General features: G+C 33.7%; 1 protein-coding gene across 1 annotated transcript; it reads right to left on the bottom strand.

Moving 5' to 3' along the window:
* Positions 1-2,935: 2,935 nt before the first annotated feature.
* On the bottom strand, positions 2,936-5,567 carry LOC129306718 (uncharacterized). The gene is made up of 3 exons (XM_054947438.1): positions 5,168-5,567; positions 4,364-4,779; positions 2,936-3,643 (listed from the first exon to the last, which is right to left on the bottom strand). The coding sequence occupies exons 1-3, from the start codon at positions 5,330-5,332 to the stop codon at positions 3,205-3,207; spliced, it is 1,020 nt and encodes a 339-aa protein (XP_054803413.1). The 5' UTR covers positions 5,333-5,567; the 3' UTR covers positions 2,936-3,204.
* Between the last annotated feature and the right edge of the window lie 13,784 nt (positions 5,568-19,351).

Here is a 19,351-nt window from a genome sequence, read left to right as displayed (position 1 = left end):
GCTCTGGTGGACGAAACAATAGATATATGGGGCAACTTGAACTATTCATATTAAAATTAAGAGTAAAAATGTATTTTTGCTCTTAAATTATTTGCAAAGGAGAATTTAATATCTTAAACTTTTAGTTGAAGTAATTTTATTTTTAAAGTAATTATAACATAGTAAATTTGTCTTTGATGTTAAATATCTAAAATGTTCAAGTTAATTTTGTTAGCTGTGATGCCATGTAGATCCTTGTTGAATAGTTCACTGAAAGGACACAAAGGGGAATTGGACTGATCTTCTTTTTATGCATTCTTCGATCCTCCCTAGCCTCTCCCTTGTTCCTCTCACTCCCCCGCTTATAGGAGGCCCAAACCCTACCCCTTCAACCTTCGTAGTTTTTTCCCAACTACTTCTCTGTGAAGCCACAGCACATTGCTGGAAGTCACTCAAATTTGAGTTCTGGATGGTCCACCGATCAACTCTCCATCACCATTATTGCTCGCATTGGATCACTGCTCTTGCCCTTATCAGTCCACCGTTCGTGTTTGCAGCTAACGCTCTTGTCTTCTCATCGTTCCTGCTTATCAGACCACCGTTCTATTTTAGATTCAGTTCAGTCCGTTGATCTATTCGTGCTTTTGAATTTGAGTTCTAGATGGGTCGTTGATATTGAGTTTTGGATGGTTTGCCAATAACATTCTCTTCCCTCTCCAATCGAAATCGTAAACCCTAGAATTAGATCCAGCAGTTCCTGAAACAGTGTTCTCCTTGCTTACTTCACTCCTTTATTTATCTAGTTTGACCCTCCATTGTTGATCTAGTTTTCTTCTTTGTTTGGTTTCTGTTCCCTTTGATTTTGATTTCTTTTCTGTTTTTGGGATGTATCTAGTGATGATTCTTCGTCATCTATGACTTAATTAAGATTGTTGAATGAGATTATTAAAAATACCAGAAAAAATTTGCTGAGGAGATTAGAAATTTGCTGAATAGAGATTGTTGATTTGCTTATGTTTGATTTTGTCGATTGAGTTTATGATAATCTGTATGATTTTGTTGAATAATATGTTCGATTGAGTTTCTCATGAGTATCGTGTTTCTCACCAGTAATTATTCTTTATTCTTCCTTCACCCTCTTCATATCTGTTGGTGTCTGGTTTGAACCTGGAGGAGATGAGAGAATAAGGAGGAAGCTCTTGATTTGGTTGTGCTTGGGTTCAAACCATACACAGTAGCAGTTGGTGAATCCGACGGAGGGCTTGAAAGTTCGAATAAAGGAGTTGTGTTTCACGACCTTGGAATCGTCAAAGAGGAAAGAGTTAAAAAAAATTAAAATCTGAAGTTTGCCCTCCTTAAGTCAATCTAAAGTCCATGTTGGATGCCACCTAGCATGTTTTTGGTCAAACTTCTCCCTCTCTCACTTAACTTAATGGTCAATATTTGAAGATTTAATTTTGGGTGCAAAATGACTTCATTTTAAATCTTTAAATGTGAAATTACTACTACAAAGAGTTTATAACATTGAGTGCTCCTCCATGAATGGTTTAGGAACAAAAATAAACATTTACCATAAAATTAAATAGTTTGTATTAAATGATATTTACTCACTAACAAGATTATGAGAAATAAAATTAATTTTTTAGCCATTTGAACCAATTTAGATAATATATAATCTCTAGCATGGAACTTAATTTTTTTAGCCATTTGGATTAATTTAGACAATTTAGACAATATGGACAAGGTGTGTATTAAAATATTAATAGTTGGGTCCAATATTTTAAAAGCTAGATTGAATATTAAAACAAAAAAGTTAGCAAAATCTTAATTTTTATGGCATAATTGGTTAGACCCACAATCAAACTAATAACATAATAATTAAATAAAAATTTAATAAATATAATATGACCATAAATTAATAACATTATAAATAATAAATAATAAATAATAAATTATAAAATTATAATTTATAATTATAATTTATAAGTGGTCCTAAATAATATTATATACCTGTGAAGGATTAAAAATAGAGTTTCCTTTTTTAACCAAAAAAATGGAGTTAACTTCTAGAAGGATCAAATTTTAATTAGTTTTTTTAGCCTTTTTTTTTTGGCATGAGGTTCAAATCTGTTTAGTTTTCCAAAAACTACTTTAATTTTTTAATTCAACTTCAATTTTTAGCTCAATGACCACTCAATTTTGACTAAGCCCAACTCATTCATTAAATATTTTTGTCCAAAGCCATGGTCTAACTATCCGGACCTTAAAATAATAGTTGGGACCGTTTATTGACAAGGGAACCTAAATTGGTTAGTAATTGTTTGACGGTTTAAAGTGCCAAATCTGCCTAACTCTTTACTCCAATAAACTCAAGCCTCGACACATTAATTTTTTTTTGTACCAAAAAATTAACTAACAAATTATTGAAATCAAGGGAAGGTTGGTAAATGAAGAGTTTTAACGAGCTATAACATTTTGACCAAAAAAAAAATTAAATGAAAATTGCATTGATAGTTCATGTTGAAAAAGAAAAAGAAAGTTACCAAAAAAAAAAAATTCTCCCAAGGCCCCTTCTTTCAATAATGAGCGGACTCTAGTAGCGATCTTGTCAAGTGAATGTTAGGTGAGAATAATACGATGCTACGAAAACAAGTCTTCCAATTGACTAGGGGTATTCTTGAAGTCCTGGTTTCAATTAATCTATTTCAATTCCAATAATATCAGAACGGGTTGATATTTCTTAATCCTATCCCATCTTGTTTCATGAATACCCTCACGGCTAGTAATTTCTAATATTTTATTAACAGGAAAATGTCACGCGATCTTTTCCTATATCAGCATCATGGTTAATGTGAGTAGCTGCACCATAAGTTGTTTAAAATCAAAATAAACTCAACCTAGTTTAGACCAGATGTTTTCTTGAAAGAAAACACATTCTTACATATAATACCAACTACATTGAGCTAATTTCTATGTATGTATTTTGATTTGAATCAATTCATATCGAATTACTCCGTCTTTTCGTGCTAGATTTATCGAGATAATTGTAAATTCTTTCTTCCATCCTCAATCTAATTTTGGTGGGTTTTATTGTCTGTGAAAACGCTTCAAACCCAAAACACAAACCAACGACACAGAACGGCCATCTAACAGGGTTTGGCATTGATGCAAACAAGATAAAGAGAATATTATACACATTATACATTAAGGCATTCACCATGTCCCTTATGGTCCCAAGAGTTTCTTAATTCCAGCTTTCTGCTCCGATGTCAACCTTGTCGGGAATTTGATGTTGAACTTAATCCTAAGGCTGCCCCTCCTTGAAGGTTCTTTGGGAATTGGCATGCCTTCCTTTGGGACAACCTCTTCATAGGTTGGATGTATTACGTTGTTTATGGGAATGTTCAGAGTCCTACCATCCAGAGTAGTGAGATGCACAGTGTAGCCTGTTAGAGCTTCCGCAAGTGATATCTTTTGTGTCACTACCAGATCATTGCCGTCCCTTGTAAACACACTGTGGGTTTTCTCATCAATGATGAATACCAGATCGGCTGGGATAACATTTGGTTGTTCGTTTCCTTTCTCCGGGAAGGTGATCTTTGTCCCCTTTTTCCAACCTGGTTTTATTTCAATTGTTAAGATTTCCTCCACTGGTAAAGTTTTTCTGCACAAACGAACCAAATCATCAGAATGCAACATCCAGATGCAATAGAACAAGTGAAAGAACAACTAGTTTCCTACATTATCTGAGACACCTTAGAAAAATCCTTACACAGTTAATAATGGCAATGTCGTAGTCATTTCCCCTCTTTAAAGAAAGAGTCTAGTAACTATAAGGGCTACTTAACACCACATTAACGTTTCATTCAGTAGAAACTCCAACAAGAATGCAGGTTCTGGCACGGTGGCTATATTGATATTGAAAACAACCAGTTTGTGCTCTAATCAGAGAAGCTGCTGATGCTCTTTGATGATCCAAGATATTTTTCTAGTTTGATCCTACGAATTTGAAATTTTCAAATTTGGCACCTCGTACTAATTTTTTTGATAGTTTCTTCCGATCATATGGTGACTTTTTAGGGGCGATATATGGTGAAAATTTCGTCAAACAAAAGAAAGGAGGGAAATGGATAGGAGTTAATAGAACATGATATGAAGACAATATGCTGGAGAAAAAAATAAGCTACTCTGTTTTTCAAGCTAGCAAATCAGGAGTCAAGACATGAACTAATACCTAAAGCAAAGATCACAAAAAATTAACATCCAACACTTCTGTTTCATTATCAATCCAACAGCGAAAATCAATCTGCTCATAGAAGTATTTCTAGGCAAGCTTTATGTAAAAGCTGCAATAAAATTGAAAGGTTAAGTAAAGGCTACTTACCCGCTTGCATCTACGAGTTCCCTTGAGATCTTCATCTTCTTGGTAGTCCCCTTGTAGAGCTCCTCGAGGCTGCAAGGCAACGTGTTTTCAATAGGAGGTGCCTTCCGTGGACCTTGACTCATTGGCCTGTCTTCTCCAAATGAACTGAATATATCATCTCCAAAAATTCCACCAAAGGACCTTGAGCCACCTCTCATGCCGTCGACGCCACCCCTCATTCCTCCAAAGGGGCTTGAAAACCCGAAAAAATCAGCAAAAATGTCGTCTGCGTTTCTGGGGTTAAACCTAAATGTCGTTGGACCATTTCCAGTTGGGAAGAATGAAGCCCCACCAGCATCTGGAGGTGGCACCTGACCTTTGAGCCCTTCTTCTCCATACTGATCATAAATTGTCCTCTTCTGGGGATCACTTAGAACCTGCACAAGATCAATGTATAAAGTGAGTTCCCTCATCAAACACACTTACAGATCCTATATAACATAAAATTTCAAATGTATCGAGCTGATAAAGAAGCTTGGGCAAGGGATAGCCTGGACAAAGTTCAAAAATACCTGAACATAAAAACAGGGAAAGGGAAAAAAATAGCAGAGATTGAAAATCTAGAAAATCTTAATAACATTATCAAACAGTTGGTAGTCGCTCTTAAAGTGAAAGAAGGAGTCACTTGGTAAATGGACGCGCTAACACAGATTGAAACACACTAGCAGACATTGAAAATGAAAAACTAAAAAATCTGGCAATAACATCAACAGACAGTTGATCGATTTTCTTGGAGTGAAGGAAGAAATAGATAGCTAACTTTACCTCATAGGCTTCTGAGACTTGTTTGAATTTGGCTTCAGCCTCTTTCTTATTGTTTGGGTTCTTATCAGGATGCCATTTCATGGCAAGCTTTCTGTAAGCTTTCTTCAAATCTTCATCTGTAGCATTCTTGTCAACCTGCAGAATCTTATAATAGTCCACACCCATACTTCTTCGTCTTCGGAAGGTTAAGAGGTCGGTATGAGATTCTGTAAATACTTAGATAGATTTTCCCCTCAATAGGTCTCCTTTGAGGCTTCGGTTCGGTTCTGTTGCCAGTAGGAGCGCAAGACAATAGCAACCGATTAAGAGATATAATTTGCGTTCAGGCTTCAACAATTACGAAGGAAAAAGATTTGTCTGGAAGGTGCTCATTTCCCCAAAGGGACCAGAAAAGTGTGGAACTTTCGAGAGGGATAAATATAATCTGTTTCTGGCCGGTACATGTCTTGCGCGGTAAATTAACTAATCAATATCGTTCGAACGCAATCCAGTAGTTGCCGCAATCACTCAAAACGGCAGCAATTACTTGTCGTTTATTGAGAAGAGAGTTCTCTGTTCTCCAATCAAATTAACTAATCAATATAGTTCGAACGCAATTCAGCAGCACGCCTTAATAGTCACGGTTTTGGGAAAAAGTTCCAATATTGCGACAATGAGGAAATGGCTATCCAGAATTTGGGGGATTCCAGAGTTTGAAATCATTGACCTACTAAATAACTATTTTGTCGTCCAGTTCACTGATGGTAAGAAATGAAAAGCTCAATACACAAAAGTCCCGTTTGAAGGTCCTTGGATGATCCACCAGCATTGTGTAATTGTGCAGAGATGAGATCCTTTCTTTGATGCATACAACTACAGCAATGCACTTGGACGAACAACAATCTAGATAAGAATTCCCAATGTCAATATGCATCATTATAACAAGAATTTCGTTTAGAGGCTTGGAGACTGTGTGGGTAGAATGTAACATTCTCCTTTATTAAACACCATCAACCAATCAAATTCATGGTTATCAAATGATTAACCCATTTAGAAGATTATCAAGTTTTAGTTTTCAAATCAAAGGATCTCAAGTTTTCATGATCAAAATGAGTTTAAACCATCTATAAACTCTTATATCAGAGTAAAAATAAGTTAAGAAAGCATGAAATATCTCATATGAGTGAAAGAAATTGAAAATATTTGAAAAACAACTTAATTGCTGCAGAATAGGGCAATGCGCTAGGGCTCGTGGCATGTTGCTTTCTGTGCCACACGCCGTGGGTCAAGTGTAACATTCCGAGTTTTAATTCCCTGATTAATTAAACCTAATGAAGGTAATTAAGTAAATTGAAGTGATGTGTAACTAAAGAGGTCTAATAATCATGTTTGATGTTATTTCAGCCCTAGTTGTAGGTCCGGTATCGAGGCAGACTACTTGGGCATTGAAAGGAGAAGAAAAGGAAGAGTTGAAATTGTTGTGCCCTAGTTATTTCACCTTGGACGATCTACGCGCCATGGCGCACAACCATCTCTAAGCAAGGGAGGACCTCTCTGTGCCATACGTCGTGATGCGTTGTGCGTTCGCTATGGCACATGGTTATTTTCTGCACTTTATCAGACGTGAAATGAGATAGAAAAAGAAAGAAAAGAAAAGAGAGAAAGAAGAGGCGTACCAATGCTCTGCTAGGGTTTACTTAGGGATGACTTTGGCTACAAACACCTAAGGTAAGTATCATACTCATTAACTCCCCATTTCTTCCATATTTATGAGTTTATGGTTAAGGTTTGATAGTGAAAGTGGAATTTCAGTCTATATAGGTTATAAGTCCGAATTTGTTGACTCAAATAGAGTTAATGGAGATAGATTAGAGTATTTAAACCTAGGTATATTCAGTTTTGGTGTCTTAGGTTGTTGGGCACCATAAATACCCAAAAATCTCATTTTTTATGGGTGGTTGGAAGTTTGTGATGCCATTAATGAGGATTTAATGGCTCATTAATGCTATTGGAGGCTAAAGGTAACTATTGAACCCAATGGTTAGGCTTCACCTCTTGTTAAGTGAAGGATTGGGCAATTTAGAAGTAGAAATTGAGGGTTCAAATGTTTAAGTTTGTTATGCTGATGGAGTTCAACTTGATTGACTGTAGTTTTAGCTCTTGGTCACCTATTGGAGTGGAAATTTAAACTTGGAAGCTAATTGATTGAGGGATAAACCTTTAATCTCTCAAAAGTTTGAGATAACTGGGGAAAAACTTTAGTTTGGATAGTTATATGTTAATTGATTGTTGAATGCGAATGGTGAATGTTACATGCATGAGATTGATTTTTATGTAAAATTATATATTAGTTTTCAATAAGTGTATGAAAATTTGATTGAGCACAATGCTATTTTGGCTTATGCAAAGTCAAAAGCATTTTACTATGAAAATGCTTATGTTTTGAAAAATGAACGCGATGATGAGTAGAGATATTTGTGAGTTAGTCATAAAATGAATTTGAGAAAATGATGAGTATGCACACTTGGATAGTGCAAGGTCGTGAGCCCCAAGTGGTTGTTGTAATAGTATGAAAGCGAAAAAGTAAACTCAAATGAGTAATGATTATGGTACGATTAATGGTGGGAGTTCGCCTAGGGATTTGAGAGTAGAGAAAATTTATATAGTAATTAGGCTGCCCTCTAGTGCACGAGGGCTATAGCTTTGTCTCACTGTTTGTCGAGGGACTGTCCCATAGTTTGTCAAAAGACTAGAACCTAGCTATTTCTACCAGTTCAATGAGGAGAATAGCTTAGGGTATGAGACACCTCAGGGATTTAAAAATGGGGGAAGTCGTGGTCTGAGAGTGAGTTCTGTGATCTTTGGCTGAGTCACACCTCATAATTGGTGGGTTTGGGTAATCTAGTCACACGGATGGAGCCTTAGTCAGTGTTATAGCCCATGGTTTCAATCTGAGGAAATAAGGAGGATATAAGGTTGGTTAATCATTGTTTAAGTAAATATATGTCGTGTCACACGTGCTAAATGGTGGTAAGTCACACGAATATGAGTCATGTCACATATCTAAGAATATGGAAATAATGTTGTTGGATAGGGAAGCATAGTAGAATATTAAAATTTTAAAGTTCCTATCCTGATATGGATCGAACGAACTCGTTTAAGTTAAGGTGAATAGAAGAGTTACCTTTTAATTTTTTGAAGTTGGCGTATGTTTGGATCTTAGGAGCTGACAACTTAGATCTGCTCCCTCTATCGATATCTACATGAACAACTCTCTAACTCGAACAGCGTGCTAGCGCTCTCAGCATCTAATATACTTTGAACGTTAATTTTTCTTTCTATAGGGTGTTTCATGGCTCTCAAAGTGTTTTTACCGTCAGAACTTTTCTAACTCTCTCTCTCTCTTCATAAGGACGTCCTTATCTATATATAGTATATAGATAAGGGTTTTTGTTTTCCACTTAAAAGCTCACGAAAATTTAATTAAATTTATCTCATAAGTTTAATCCATAATATCATATCTAATTTGAATTTATCTTATAAATTCAAATTATAAAACTGACATGATATTCTCTCTTATCATGTTAGTTATAAAATTTAATCTATCATATAAAATTGAATTTAAAACTAACATAATATAATACAAGATAATATAATATAATATATATCACATATACATATTATATATATACGAATATATGTATACATATATATTTTAAATATATATATATTATCTATATTTATCTATATTTAATTTTATATATCATATACATATATTATATATATATATATATCATCGATGATCCAATGTAACCTATCATGCAACTATATCACATTCCTTTTATCACGTGATATTTCGATTAAGTATGAGACATGAAGTTGTCATTCTCCTTTACCTAACCGTTACTTTCTCAATTTTTGAGTAGACTGACAGTAGCAATGGAAAAATATTTTTCATTGTAGTATGGCCATAAATTTTTTCAGTTTTACTCATCAAGGGGCCCAGTAATATCTCTCACTTAATGTCTTGATCATGCATATTCCTTTGCATGAATATCACTAAACTCAATCGTAGCCTTTATGATCACCTGATCAAAGGCGACTTTTGACTAGGCCAAAGTTCAGTGGTCATCATATAGGAATCTATGATTATCTCAGGTCAAAAACCTTAGTGATATAGTTATATATGAGATAAGCTTATAACTTGTACCATGTAGCTTTCTCATAACAGGTCGATCCAACACCTTATACTCTTTCAAGTGCTTATGACTTTAATTTGTATCTCTATAATTAATAAAAGTCATACTAGTCTTGTTTCATCTATGATCCCTTAAAGATGACCGACCAGGGACATTTAGGACAATCACTATAGTTTGTCCAAGGATATAGTTATCATATTGAACATGCAATTATTATGATAACAAAAGAAAAATTCATTAAATAACAATGTGCATAGTACAATGATTGGTACTAGGGCACAATTTCCAACAAATGCACCTAGTTACATGAGTTAAAGAAGCTATATAGTGATAAATGGTAAGTTATGATATATGTGAGTTTGATTTGCATATTTGATCTTCTTGTGCATGTATTTGTTTTATAATTAATATATAACTACATAAGGTAGGGTTAACCTTAGTTATTGAGTGGCTAGACTCACCCCTCTTATTTAATACTTTTCAGGCTCTAGCTTTGATGTTAAGAGGGAGAAGACTAAAGAGGCAAGGAATTAGTATATTCCTACTGTATGCCTCTAGTTTAGCTTTAATTGTGTAATAGTATATGGCATGCCAATTCTAGAATGCATATCACCACACTTGCATTATTTTGATTGTTGGAAATGTTAAAATTATATTTTAGGTCCTTAGCCTTTGTGTATGTTGATATATATATATATATATATGTTTATAGGGTCAAAATACTAGTGCAAATGTAGAAATGAAGATTTAAGCATGTTTTGATGATTTGAGTTAAATACAATGGCAAATTACCTCCCTTTTTGTTTTTTATAAAATGAGATTAAGGAGTGAATTTTTGTTATATTGATATTTTGATACTTGTGATATGATGTATTGGTAGTCCTAAATCCATTGGATATGGTCCAGGTGTTAGGAAAAGCTTTTGGCACTTGTTAAGAGTTTTAGACACTCATTTTGTGTAAAAGTGTTGAAAAGTAGTCAAATTGTATTTGGGTGTCCAACTTTCTAGTGTGACTTATTTTGAAAGTGAAACCCATACTATTAACTAGTTCATGTAAAGAGCTTTCTATAGACACTTAGATCATGTCATTCAGACGTCAGACAGAGAATCAGGGCGAGTTGAAAGTTCCCCCAATTTTGCTATCAAATGATAGTAGAACTAATGAAATTTTATGCAACATGCCGTGGCGCATGGTGCCTGAGCCACGGTATGTGGCATAGAGAGCGATAGGCTCTATGTTACATGTCATGGTGTAGCGTGCACGAGCCGCGATGAATTGCTCTGAATCACAGCATATATTTTGTTTTTCAATCATTTTTGACTTCTTTCACTCCTCTGAGGTATCCCATACTTTTGAAATTTATTTTTACTTTAATATGAAAGATTTTCATCGATTTTAACTTATTTCTATTTAGAAAAATTGGGATCTCTTACTTTTGAATTAAAACTTGGTAATAACTTTTTGAGCTAATCCTCTGATTACCATGAGTTTCTTTTATTAATTGCATTTAGTGGAGTGAGAACGTTACATCAAGTACTAATGTATCGTGGCATGCTGCATGTTAATGATAGTAGAATTGGGCAACTTCTAGCATACTCTAAATCTCCGTCCAACATCCAAATGACATGATCTAGGTGTCTATGGAAAGCTATTTTCATGTAATAGCTATTTGCATGGGTTTCACTTTTAAAACAAATTATACCAAGAAGTTAGACAGCCAAACATATTTTCATCACTTTTCACAACTTTTCACAAACAAAGGTGTCCAAAATCCATAACAAGTGCCAATAGCCATTCCTAACACTCAAACCATACTCACTGGACCTTAGATTATCAGTACAACATGTCATACGCATATAAATACTAGCATAAAACAAAATTACTCGTCAATTTCATTTTTCAAAAACACTGAGGGGAGATAATTTCCATTGCATTGCATCAAAAATCAATCGTATCATCTTTAAAACAACATTTCTACATTTGCATTAGTATTTTGACCCTATCCACATATATAACTTAAGGCATACAATTTCTCAGGGCTTAAAATACATTCCAGACATTGAAATAACCATATAGTGTAAGTATAACTAGAAATGCAACCTAGAATTAACAACAATATTCTATTACACAAAATAAATGTAATCTAGAGGCATACAATAAGAATGAACTAATTTTTAGCCTCTTAAATCTTCTCCCTCTCTACACCAAAACTAGAGCCTGTAAAATGTTAAATAAAAGAGGTGAGTTTAACTACTTAGTAATTAAGGTAAAACCTACCCCATGCAGTTATATATCAATTGCAATTAATCACATGCATATTGCAATTAATCACATGCATATGAAACCAAGTTCTTAAAACACACTTACACACACATCATAACTTATCATTACTTATTTAAATCCTCTTTATCCACATACACTGCATACATTGTCACAAGACACTCATACATATGAACATGACCTGACATCCATATGACTTGCCATATTACAATCATATGACACGTCATAAATTTACATAAATAATGATCAACCATATGGGACAGTCCCTCGATAAACTAATAGAGAAAACTAGGTTCTAAATATCTCGACAAACTATAAGACAGCCTCTCAACAAACTGTGAGACAAGGCTTTATCCTTGTGTATTGAAGGACAACCTAAATACCATATGATCATGCCATGTATGATGTCTACTTATGTTCACAAATCTCATTTTCTCAACATAATTTCCACTTTCAAGCACAACATCTCACTACACCGTTCGGGGTCTTTTGCTCTACTTAGTCTCACCGTTGTTTTGTGGGCCTATTGATGCTACAACATAACACAACATTATATTACCCATTTTCACATACAATCACTACTTTATTCCTATCATCACAACATTCCATTTCTTCATTAACCCACATTTACCTCAACCCAATATCACATTCATCTTCCTAAAAGTATACGCATGCTTATAACTCTAAAACTATCTTGATTTCGCATTTTTAATACAAGCCATATATAACATCATGTACATTCATATTTTCAAAACATAGATCAAAAGTATTAACATGCTTTCACATTAAAATTAACTCATACATGTGACAATCCATATTATCCACAATTAATAATCAATTGACATATAACTACTTAGAATAAGGTTGTCCTAGTTACTTCAAACCTTGAAGAGATAAAAGGTTTATCCCTTAATAGTATAGCTTCCAAGCCTAAATTCCCAAGCCAAAATGATAAGAGCTCAATCTACAATTATCAATTCTTTAACTCATCAACATTGCCAAAAACACACATTTCAACTCTCATCTTCCACTTCTTAATTACCCAATACCTACTTTGTATACGTTTAGGCCTATCCATTGGTTTATTACTACTCTTTAGTCTCTATTAATATTATTGAGCCATTAAACTCCCATAAATGGCATCACACTCTTCCAACAATGCTCCTTAATGTCATTTTCACATAATAATAAGACCTAACCACCAAAAGTACTAAAACCAAATATTTCTAGATTTAGATACTCTAATTTATTCCCATTAATTTCATTTGAGTCAATGAATTTGAACTCATAACCTGTATTGACTAAAAATCATTTTCTGCTATCAAATTCTAACTATAAACGTCATAAATGTGAAAGAAAATGAGAGATTAATGAGCATAATACTTATCTTTAGTGTTGTAGCTTTTAAATAACTCCCAATGTCGTGTAAGAACAAGCCCTAGTAGAGCTTAGGTTGCTAGTTCTCGATTTATCCTTCTTTCTCTCTAATTTTTTCCTTAGTTCGCAACTGATAAGTTCCAAAAATTGGCTATGCTATAACGAACACACACCGCTACGCATGGCACAAAGAGGTCTCTTTCTCATATCAGTTGTGTCTGTGTACCATGGCGAACGTGATTCATGCCATAACATGTGGCATATTGAATCTTTATTTTCTTCTCCTTTCAATGCCTGAGTGGCCTTACTTGATACCGAACCCACAATTAGGGCTGAAACACAATTGAAACTAGTTATCAGACCTCCTTAGCCATACACCAGTACAATTTACTTAATTATCATAATTAAGCTTAGTAAATCAAGGGATTAAAATTTAGGATATTATATAGAACATTGAAGGTAGACCTTAATACTCTGTAGGAAGTTTTCAGGGGAAGAATCGATAAAAAATTGACAAAATTGAAAGAGGTAAATATTCTTATGTCTGTGTTGAAATAGACTTACAAAAAAAACTTATTCTTAAGGTGATTTTTAGGAACATGATTTTTAAAGTGCAACATGAAGGAATAGGCCTAATTTTCTTAGGATGTTAACAATATGGATATTGTCGGGAGGATTTCCCATAGAAGCATGAATATAGCTTCACAACAAGTTTGAACATAGGGGAGGTTACATAGTCTCCTACTCTGTCGTTAGAGATAAGGAAGAAGCCATATGTAGAGGAGGATGAATTTGATGGTTGGATGCTATCACCTAATAAGTAGAAGCCTAATCCTTGGAGGAAAAAAGAAGGTAGGAGGGGTTAGCCATTTCAATACAAAGGAAATTATAGGGATGTCAGAAGACAAGGGGGAGAGATTACTTATTCTCCATTTTTTATAATTGTAGAGTCAAAAATGAGGAATACCAAGGAATTGATAATGCCACCATTGGCATGGAGATAGAAAATAGGCACCAATTAGAAAAGGTTGAAGTACAACTTTGAGACTCTCAACATACTTTAAAGGGAGAAAGGCAGAAGATGTCTGTAGGAAATAATCATATCACTAAAGAAAAAGAGGGTAAATTAAGATTAGAGTTTCAACAAAAGAAAGGGAAGGAAAATTCAAAACATAGCCCTATAGAGAAGAAAGAAGCCGTGAGAAACAATAGTGGTCTAAGTATCCCCAAAAAAAGTGGATATAGACCAATTACTTCACTTAAAAGACAAAAAAATGACCAGAGGCCCACTCAATAGTCATTGGAAATACCTCAAATACAAGATGAAACATGGAGAAGCCCAAGATTAAAGCTAAGAATTCAGTAATGAGAAATCTGAAAGGGGAAACTAGTAGGCCTTTAAAAGAGCAAGGAGATGGAGTTTGATCAAAACCTTCTGAATTAGTACTCAAGAAGGGTGAACCCCCTGAACCACTAGATTCCATGTCAATTGAAGATACTTAAATTGAGGGTCTAAACAAAAAAGTTTTCAGTGTAAGCCATAGTATGCAATAAGAAAGTTTTGGTTTCCAATCTTGAAGTGGAAACCACACACATCATGCATAAGTTTTTGTCTTCCCCTTTCTTTTGTTTGTTTTTTATGATAATTTCTGCTTGGAATTATAGGGTTGTTAGGGGAAAAGCATTTACTATTCAAATAAGAGATATTGTTAAGAATTATAAGATTGACATTTTGTGTCTTTTGCTAGAGTCAGTGGAAAGAAGGCTTATTATGTAGTTAAGAAATTGGGTTTCTCTAACTAGATTAAGGTCAAAGGTATTGGTTTCGTTGGAGGGATCTAGGTTCTTTGGAATGATTTTGATTTTTTGGTTGAATATATTTATTCTAGCACTCAACTCTTGCATTGTAAAATTGAGAATAAATCTTCTAATGATATGATGTTGGTGACTTTTGTTTATAGGGGACCAAATGAATTGCATAGAAGGAAGTTATGGGAACAAATGCTAAATTTAGAAAATAGCATCAATGAACCTTGGTTTATTGTAGGAGATTTTAATACCTTTAAAACACCAAGTGACAAGCAAAGTGGTAGTCTTCCAAACATGTCAAATTTTCTTAGCTTTAACCAATATCTTATGTCCTATGGCTTGATTGATATTCCTTTTATTAAGGATCATTTCACTTGGGAAAGAATGGGAGTTAAAGAGAAATTAGATTAGGCATTCTGCAAACAACTAATGGGCTCTTAATTTCCAGCATCATAAAGTTTTTAATTCATTCATGTACAAGTTTGATCATCGGGTGCTTTTAATTGCTAATAAACCCAAAGATAGAAGATCCCATAGATCTAATTTTGTGTATAATGCTGCCTAGTCACTAGAGCAAAGCTTTAGGGATCTTATTAAGAATTCTTAGAAAGATAAACCTTAGGTGAAAGGCACTAAGAATTTAACTGATGAAGCAATCAAATGGAACAATGACATAGTGGGTAGTATTCTTAGAAGAAAGAAGAAAATTCTTAAGTATCTTAAAGATATTAACAAAACCTGGGGAAAAATGATAAGAATGGCCTCAAGAATTGGAAATTAAATTGTGAAAAGAATACCATATAATACTTCCTCAAGAAGAGCTTATATGGTATCAAAAATCAAGATGTAAGTAGATGAAATGGGGAGATAGAAATACCCAATTTTTTCATGCCTAAACTATGATTAAGAAAAAAGAAAAAGATTGAAACCTTAAAATTTGAACAAGGTAAATGGATCTCTGACTAGGGTACTTTGTGTAATATGGCTATTGAATTTTTTTAAAACCTATGCATTAAAGATGATCCCATTACTGATCTTAACTCAGAGCTAAATAATTTCCCTTCCTTTACTAAGAGTGATCTGCAAGATATCCAAAGAGGACTCACTGATGAGGAAATAAAAGAAACTATTTTCTCAATAGGAGCTTTTAAAGCTGCAGGACCAAATATACTGAATGCCTACTTTTATAAAAAACATTGGGATGTCATTGAGGATAAAGTTTGTAGTTTTGTGAAGAACATTTTTTATAACCTAAGCAAAGTAGAAGAAATTAATTAAACTAACATCTATTTAATACTTAAGGTTGAACACCTATCTTGGATGAGGGAACTTAGAATTTGTGACATTAGCTTAGAATTTGTGACAAAAATTCTTGCTAACAAACTCAAAAGGTACATAGATTTTTTGGTCAAGCCTAATTAATGTAATTTCATTGCAGGTCACCAGAGTAGTAATAACATCACCATTACTCAAGAAGCTATCCATATTATGGGGAAAAGGGGTAGGTGTAAAGATTACATGACTATTATGGTGGACTTAGAGAAAGTCTATGATAGACTAGACTAAAGCTTCATTTCTCATACTCTTAAAAGTATTGGCATAAGAGAGAAGATCACAAATGTTAGAATGGGTTGCATTGACATTGCTAAAATGAAGGTCACTTCGAATGGAGATCTATCAAATGAATTTAAGCCTTCAAAAGGTATTAGACAAGGAGACCCCTTGAGCCCATATGTTTTTGTGCTTTACATAGAATGTTTAGGCATGATGATTCATAAGTTGTGTGAAACCAAAAGATGGAAACCACTCAAGATGTCTTTAACGAGTCCTCTAATTTCTCATCTTTTCTTTGCTCACAACCTCATTTTGTTTGTTGAGGCCTCTTTAGAGCAATCTAACTTGATTAAACAAGTTATGGACACTTTTTGTAAAGCCTTAGGAGACTAAATGAACTTAGGCAAGACTAAATTGTTTTGTTCTAAGTATGTGTGTTTCCAACATGCTTTTCAAAATAAGTTGGCATTTGGGTATTAGCCTAATCCTAGATCTAGGGAAATACTTAGGTATGCCTCTCTTACATAAAAAAGTTACTAAAGGTTTGTTTACTCCACTTATCCAAAAAACTCAATAAAGATTATCTTCTTATAAAAATTCTTTTCTTACTTTGGTTTGTAGGATGGTGCTAATCAAGTCTGTCATATCCTTTCTTTCTATTAAAAATTATGCCCTAAGGTCAATCATTGTACTATAAATATTATTATTTAATAAATTTTTCTTTAGTTATTATATTAATTGCATGTTTATTATGATAACTGTATCATTGAACAAACTATAGTGATTGTCTTAAATATTCTTGGTCGGTCATTCACAGATAAAACAAGACTAGTATGACTTTGATTAATTATGGAGATATAAATCAAAGTTATAGGCACTTGAAAGGATCTAAAATGTTAGACTGACCCGCTATGAGAAAGCTACATGGTATAAATCATAAGTTTATCTCATATGTAACTATGTTACTAAGCCTTTTGATCTGAGATCATCATGGATTCCTACATGATGACTACTGAACTTTGATCTAATCAAAAGTCATCTTTAATCAGGTGATCAAAAGGCTATGATTGAGCTTAGTGATATCTATACAGAAGAATATAATTGGTTAAAATGAAATTTATCCCTCACATTAATTGAGAGACATTACTAGGCCCCTCGATAAGTAAGATTGAGAAAATGTATAGCTATATTATAATGGAAAGGGTTTTTTCATTGTTATAGTCAATCTACTCAGAAATTAAAAAAGTAATGGTCAGGTAAAGGAGAATGACAATTTCACATCTCACACTTGATTGAAATATTTCATGATAAAAGGGATGTAATACAGTTATATGATAGGTTACGTCAGATCATTGATATCCATATAAATTGGGTAGTTGTAATATCTTGCTAGATGTCATTTATGCAATATCTCACTTTACTAAATACAATTAACTAATAAAACTTATGGTAATCAAAGAATTAGCTTATTAAGTAGATTTCTAAGTTTTAATTCAAAATTAAGGAATCCTAAGTTTTCTTATTCAAAATGAATTTAAAACAATTATAAACTCTTATATCAGAGTAAAAATAAGTTAAGAAAGTATGGGATACTTTAAAGGAGTAAAAAAGAATGAAAACAATTGAAAAACAACTCATTTGTTGTGAAACAAGGTAATGTGCCATAGGTCGCGCATACCATGCGCTGTGGCGTGTTGCATGAAAGTGTCAGCAAATTCTACTGTCAAATGAATTAAGGAACTTCTGTCATATCTCGATTCTTCATTCGATGACCGAATGACATGATCTAAATGTATCTAGAAAGTTCTTTCTATATACTAACTAATGGCATGGGTTTTACTTCCAAAACAAATCTTACCAGGAATTTGGACACCCAAACACAATTTGACCACTTTTTACAAATTTCACACAAAAAAGGTGTCCAAAACCCACAACAAGTGCCAAAAGCCTTTTCTAACACCTGGATCATGTCTATTGGACCTAAGACTATCAAAACAATATGTCACATGCACTCAAAAAATAACATAGCAAAAAATTACTCCTCAACCCCTTTTTACCAAAATTAGAAGGGGGAGGCAATTTTCTGTTGTATTGCATCAAAATCATTACAACATATTTAAAACATTATTTTTATACTTGCACTAGTATTTTGGCCCTATAAACATATATATCTCACCATTCATAATTATTCAGGGCCTAAAATACAAATCAAACATTTGCAATAACAAAATAGTGTAAGTGCAATTATATGTAACTTGGAATTGGCAACCATATGCTATTACAAAAATTAAATCTAAACTAGAGGCATACAATAAAAATGTACTAATTCCTAGCCTTTTAAGCCTTCTCCCTCTTTACAATAGAGCTAAAGCCTGAAAAGTATTAAATGAAAAGAGTGAATCTAGCCACTCAATAATTAAGGTAAAATCTACCATATGTAGTTATATATCAATTGTAAATCACACACATGCATATGAAACCAAGTATTTAAAACATGCTTTAACATATATCATAACTTATTAATCCAATTAACATATGTTATCTTGCACTTGTTGGGTATATAATCACAAGACACTTAGACATGTGACCATGACTTGATTTATCACATGACTTACCACAATTCAAAACATGTGACAAGTCATAAGTTTACATAGGCAATGATCAACTAACTTTATACCCTGCTTATTTCCTCATATTGAAACTGTAGGCTATAACACTGAATAGGGCTTCATCCGTGTGACTGAACTACCCAAGCTCACCAATTGTGAGGTGTGACTTGGCCAAAGATCACATGACTTACTCTTAGACCACAACTTCCCTTACTCTTGAATCTCTAGGGTGCCTTATAGCCTAAGCTATTCTCCTTGTTGAATTGGTGGAGAAATGTTATTTTTTAGTCCCTCAACAAGTAATAGGACAGTCCGTCGATAAACTATGAGACAAGACTATACCCCCATGTATTGGAGGGCAACCTAAATACCATA

Source organism: Prosopis cineraria, unplaced genomic scaffold (genome assembly GCF_029017545.1).
Source record: "Prosopis cineraria cultivar Desert tree isolate PC_DT_omini unplaced genomic scaffold, ASM2901754v1 PC3, whole genome shotgun sequence".
NCBI lineage: Eukaryota > Viridiplantae > Streptophyta > Magnoliopsida > Fabales > Fabaceae > Prosopis > Prosopis cineraria.
The sequence above is the reverse complement of the archived record's forward strand: the minus strand, read 5'-3'. Positions and strand labels throughout refer to the sequence as shown.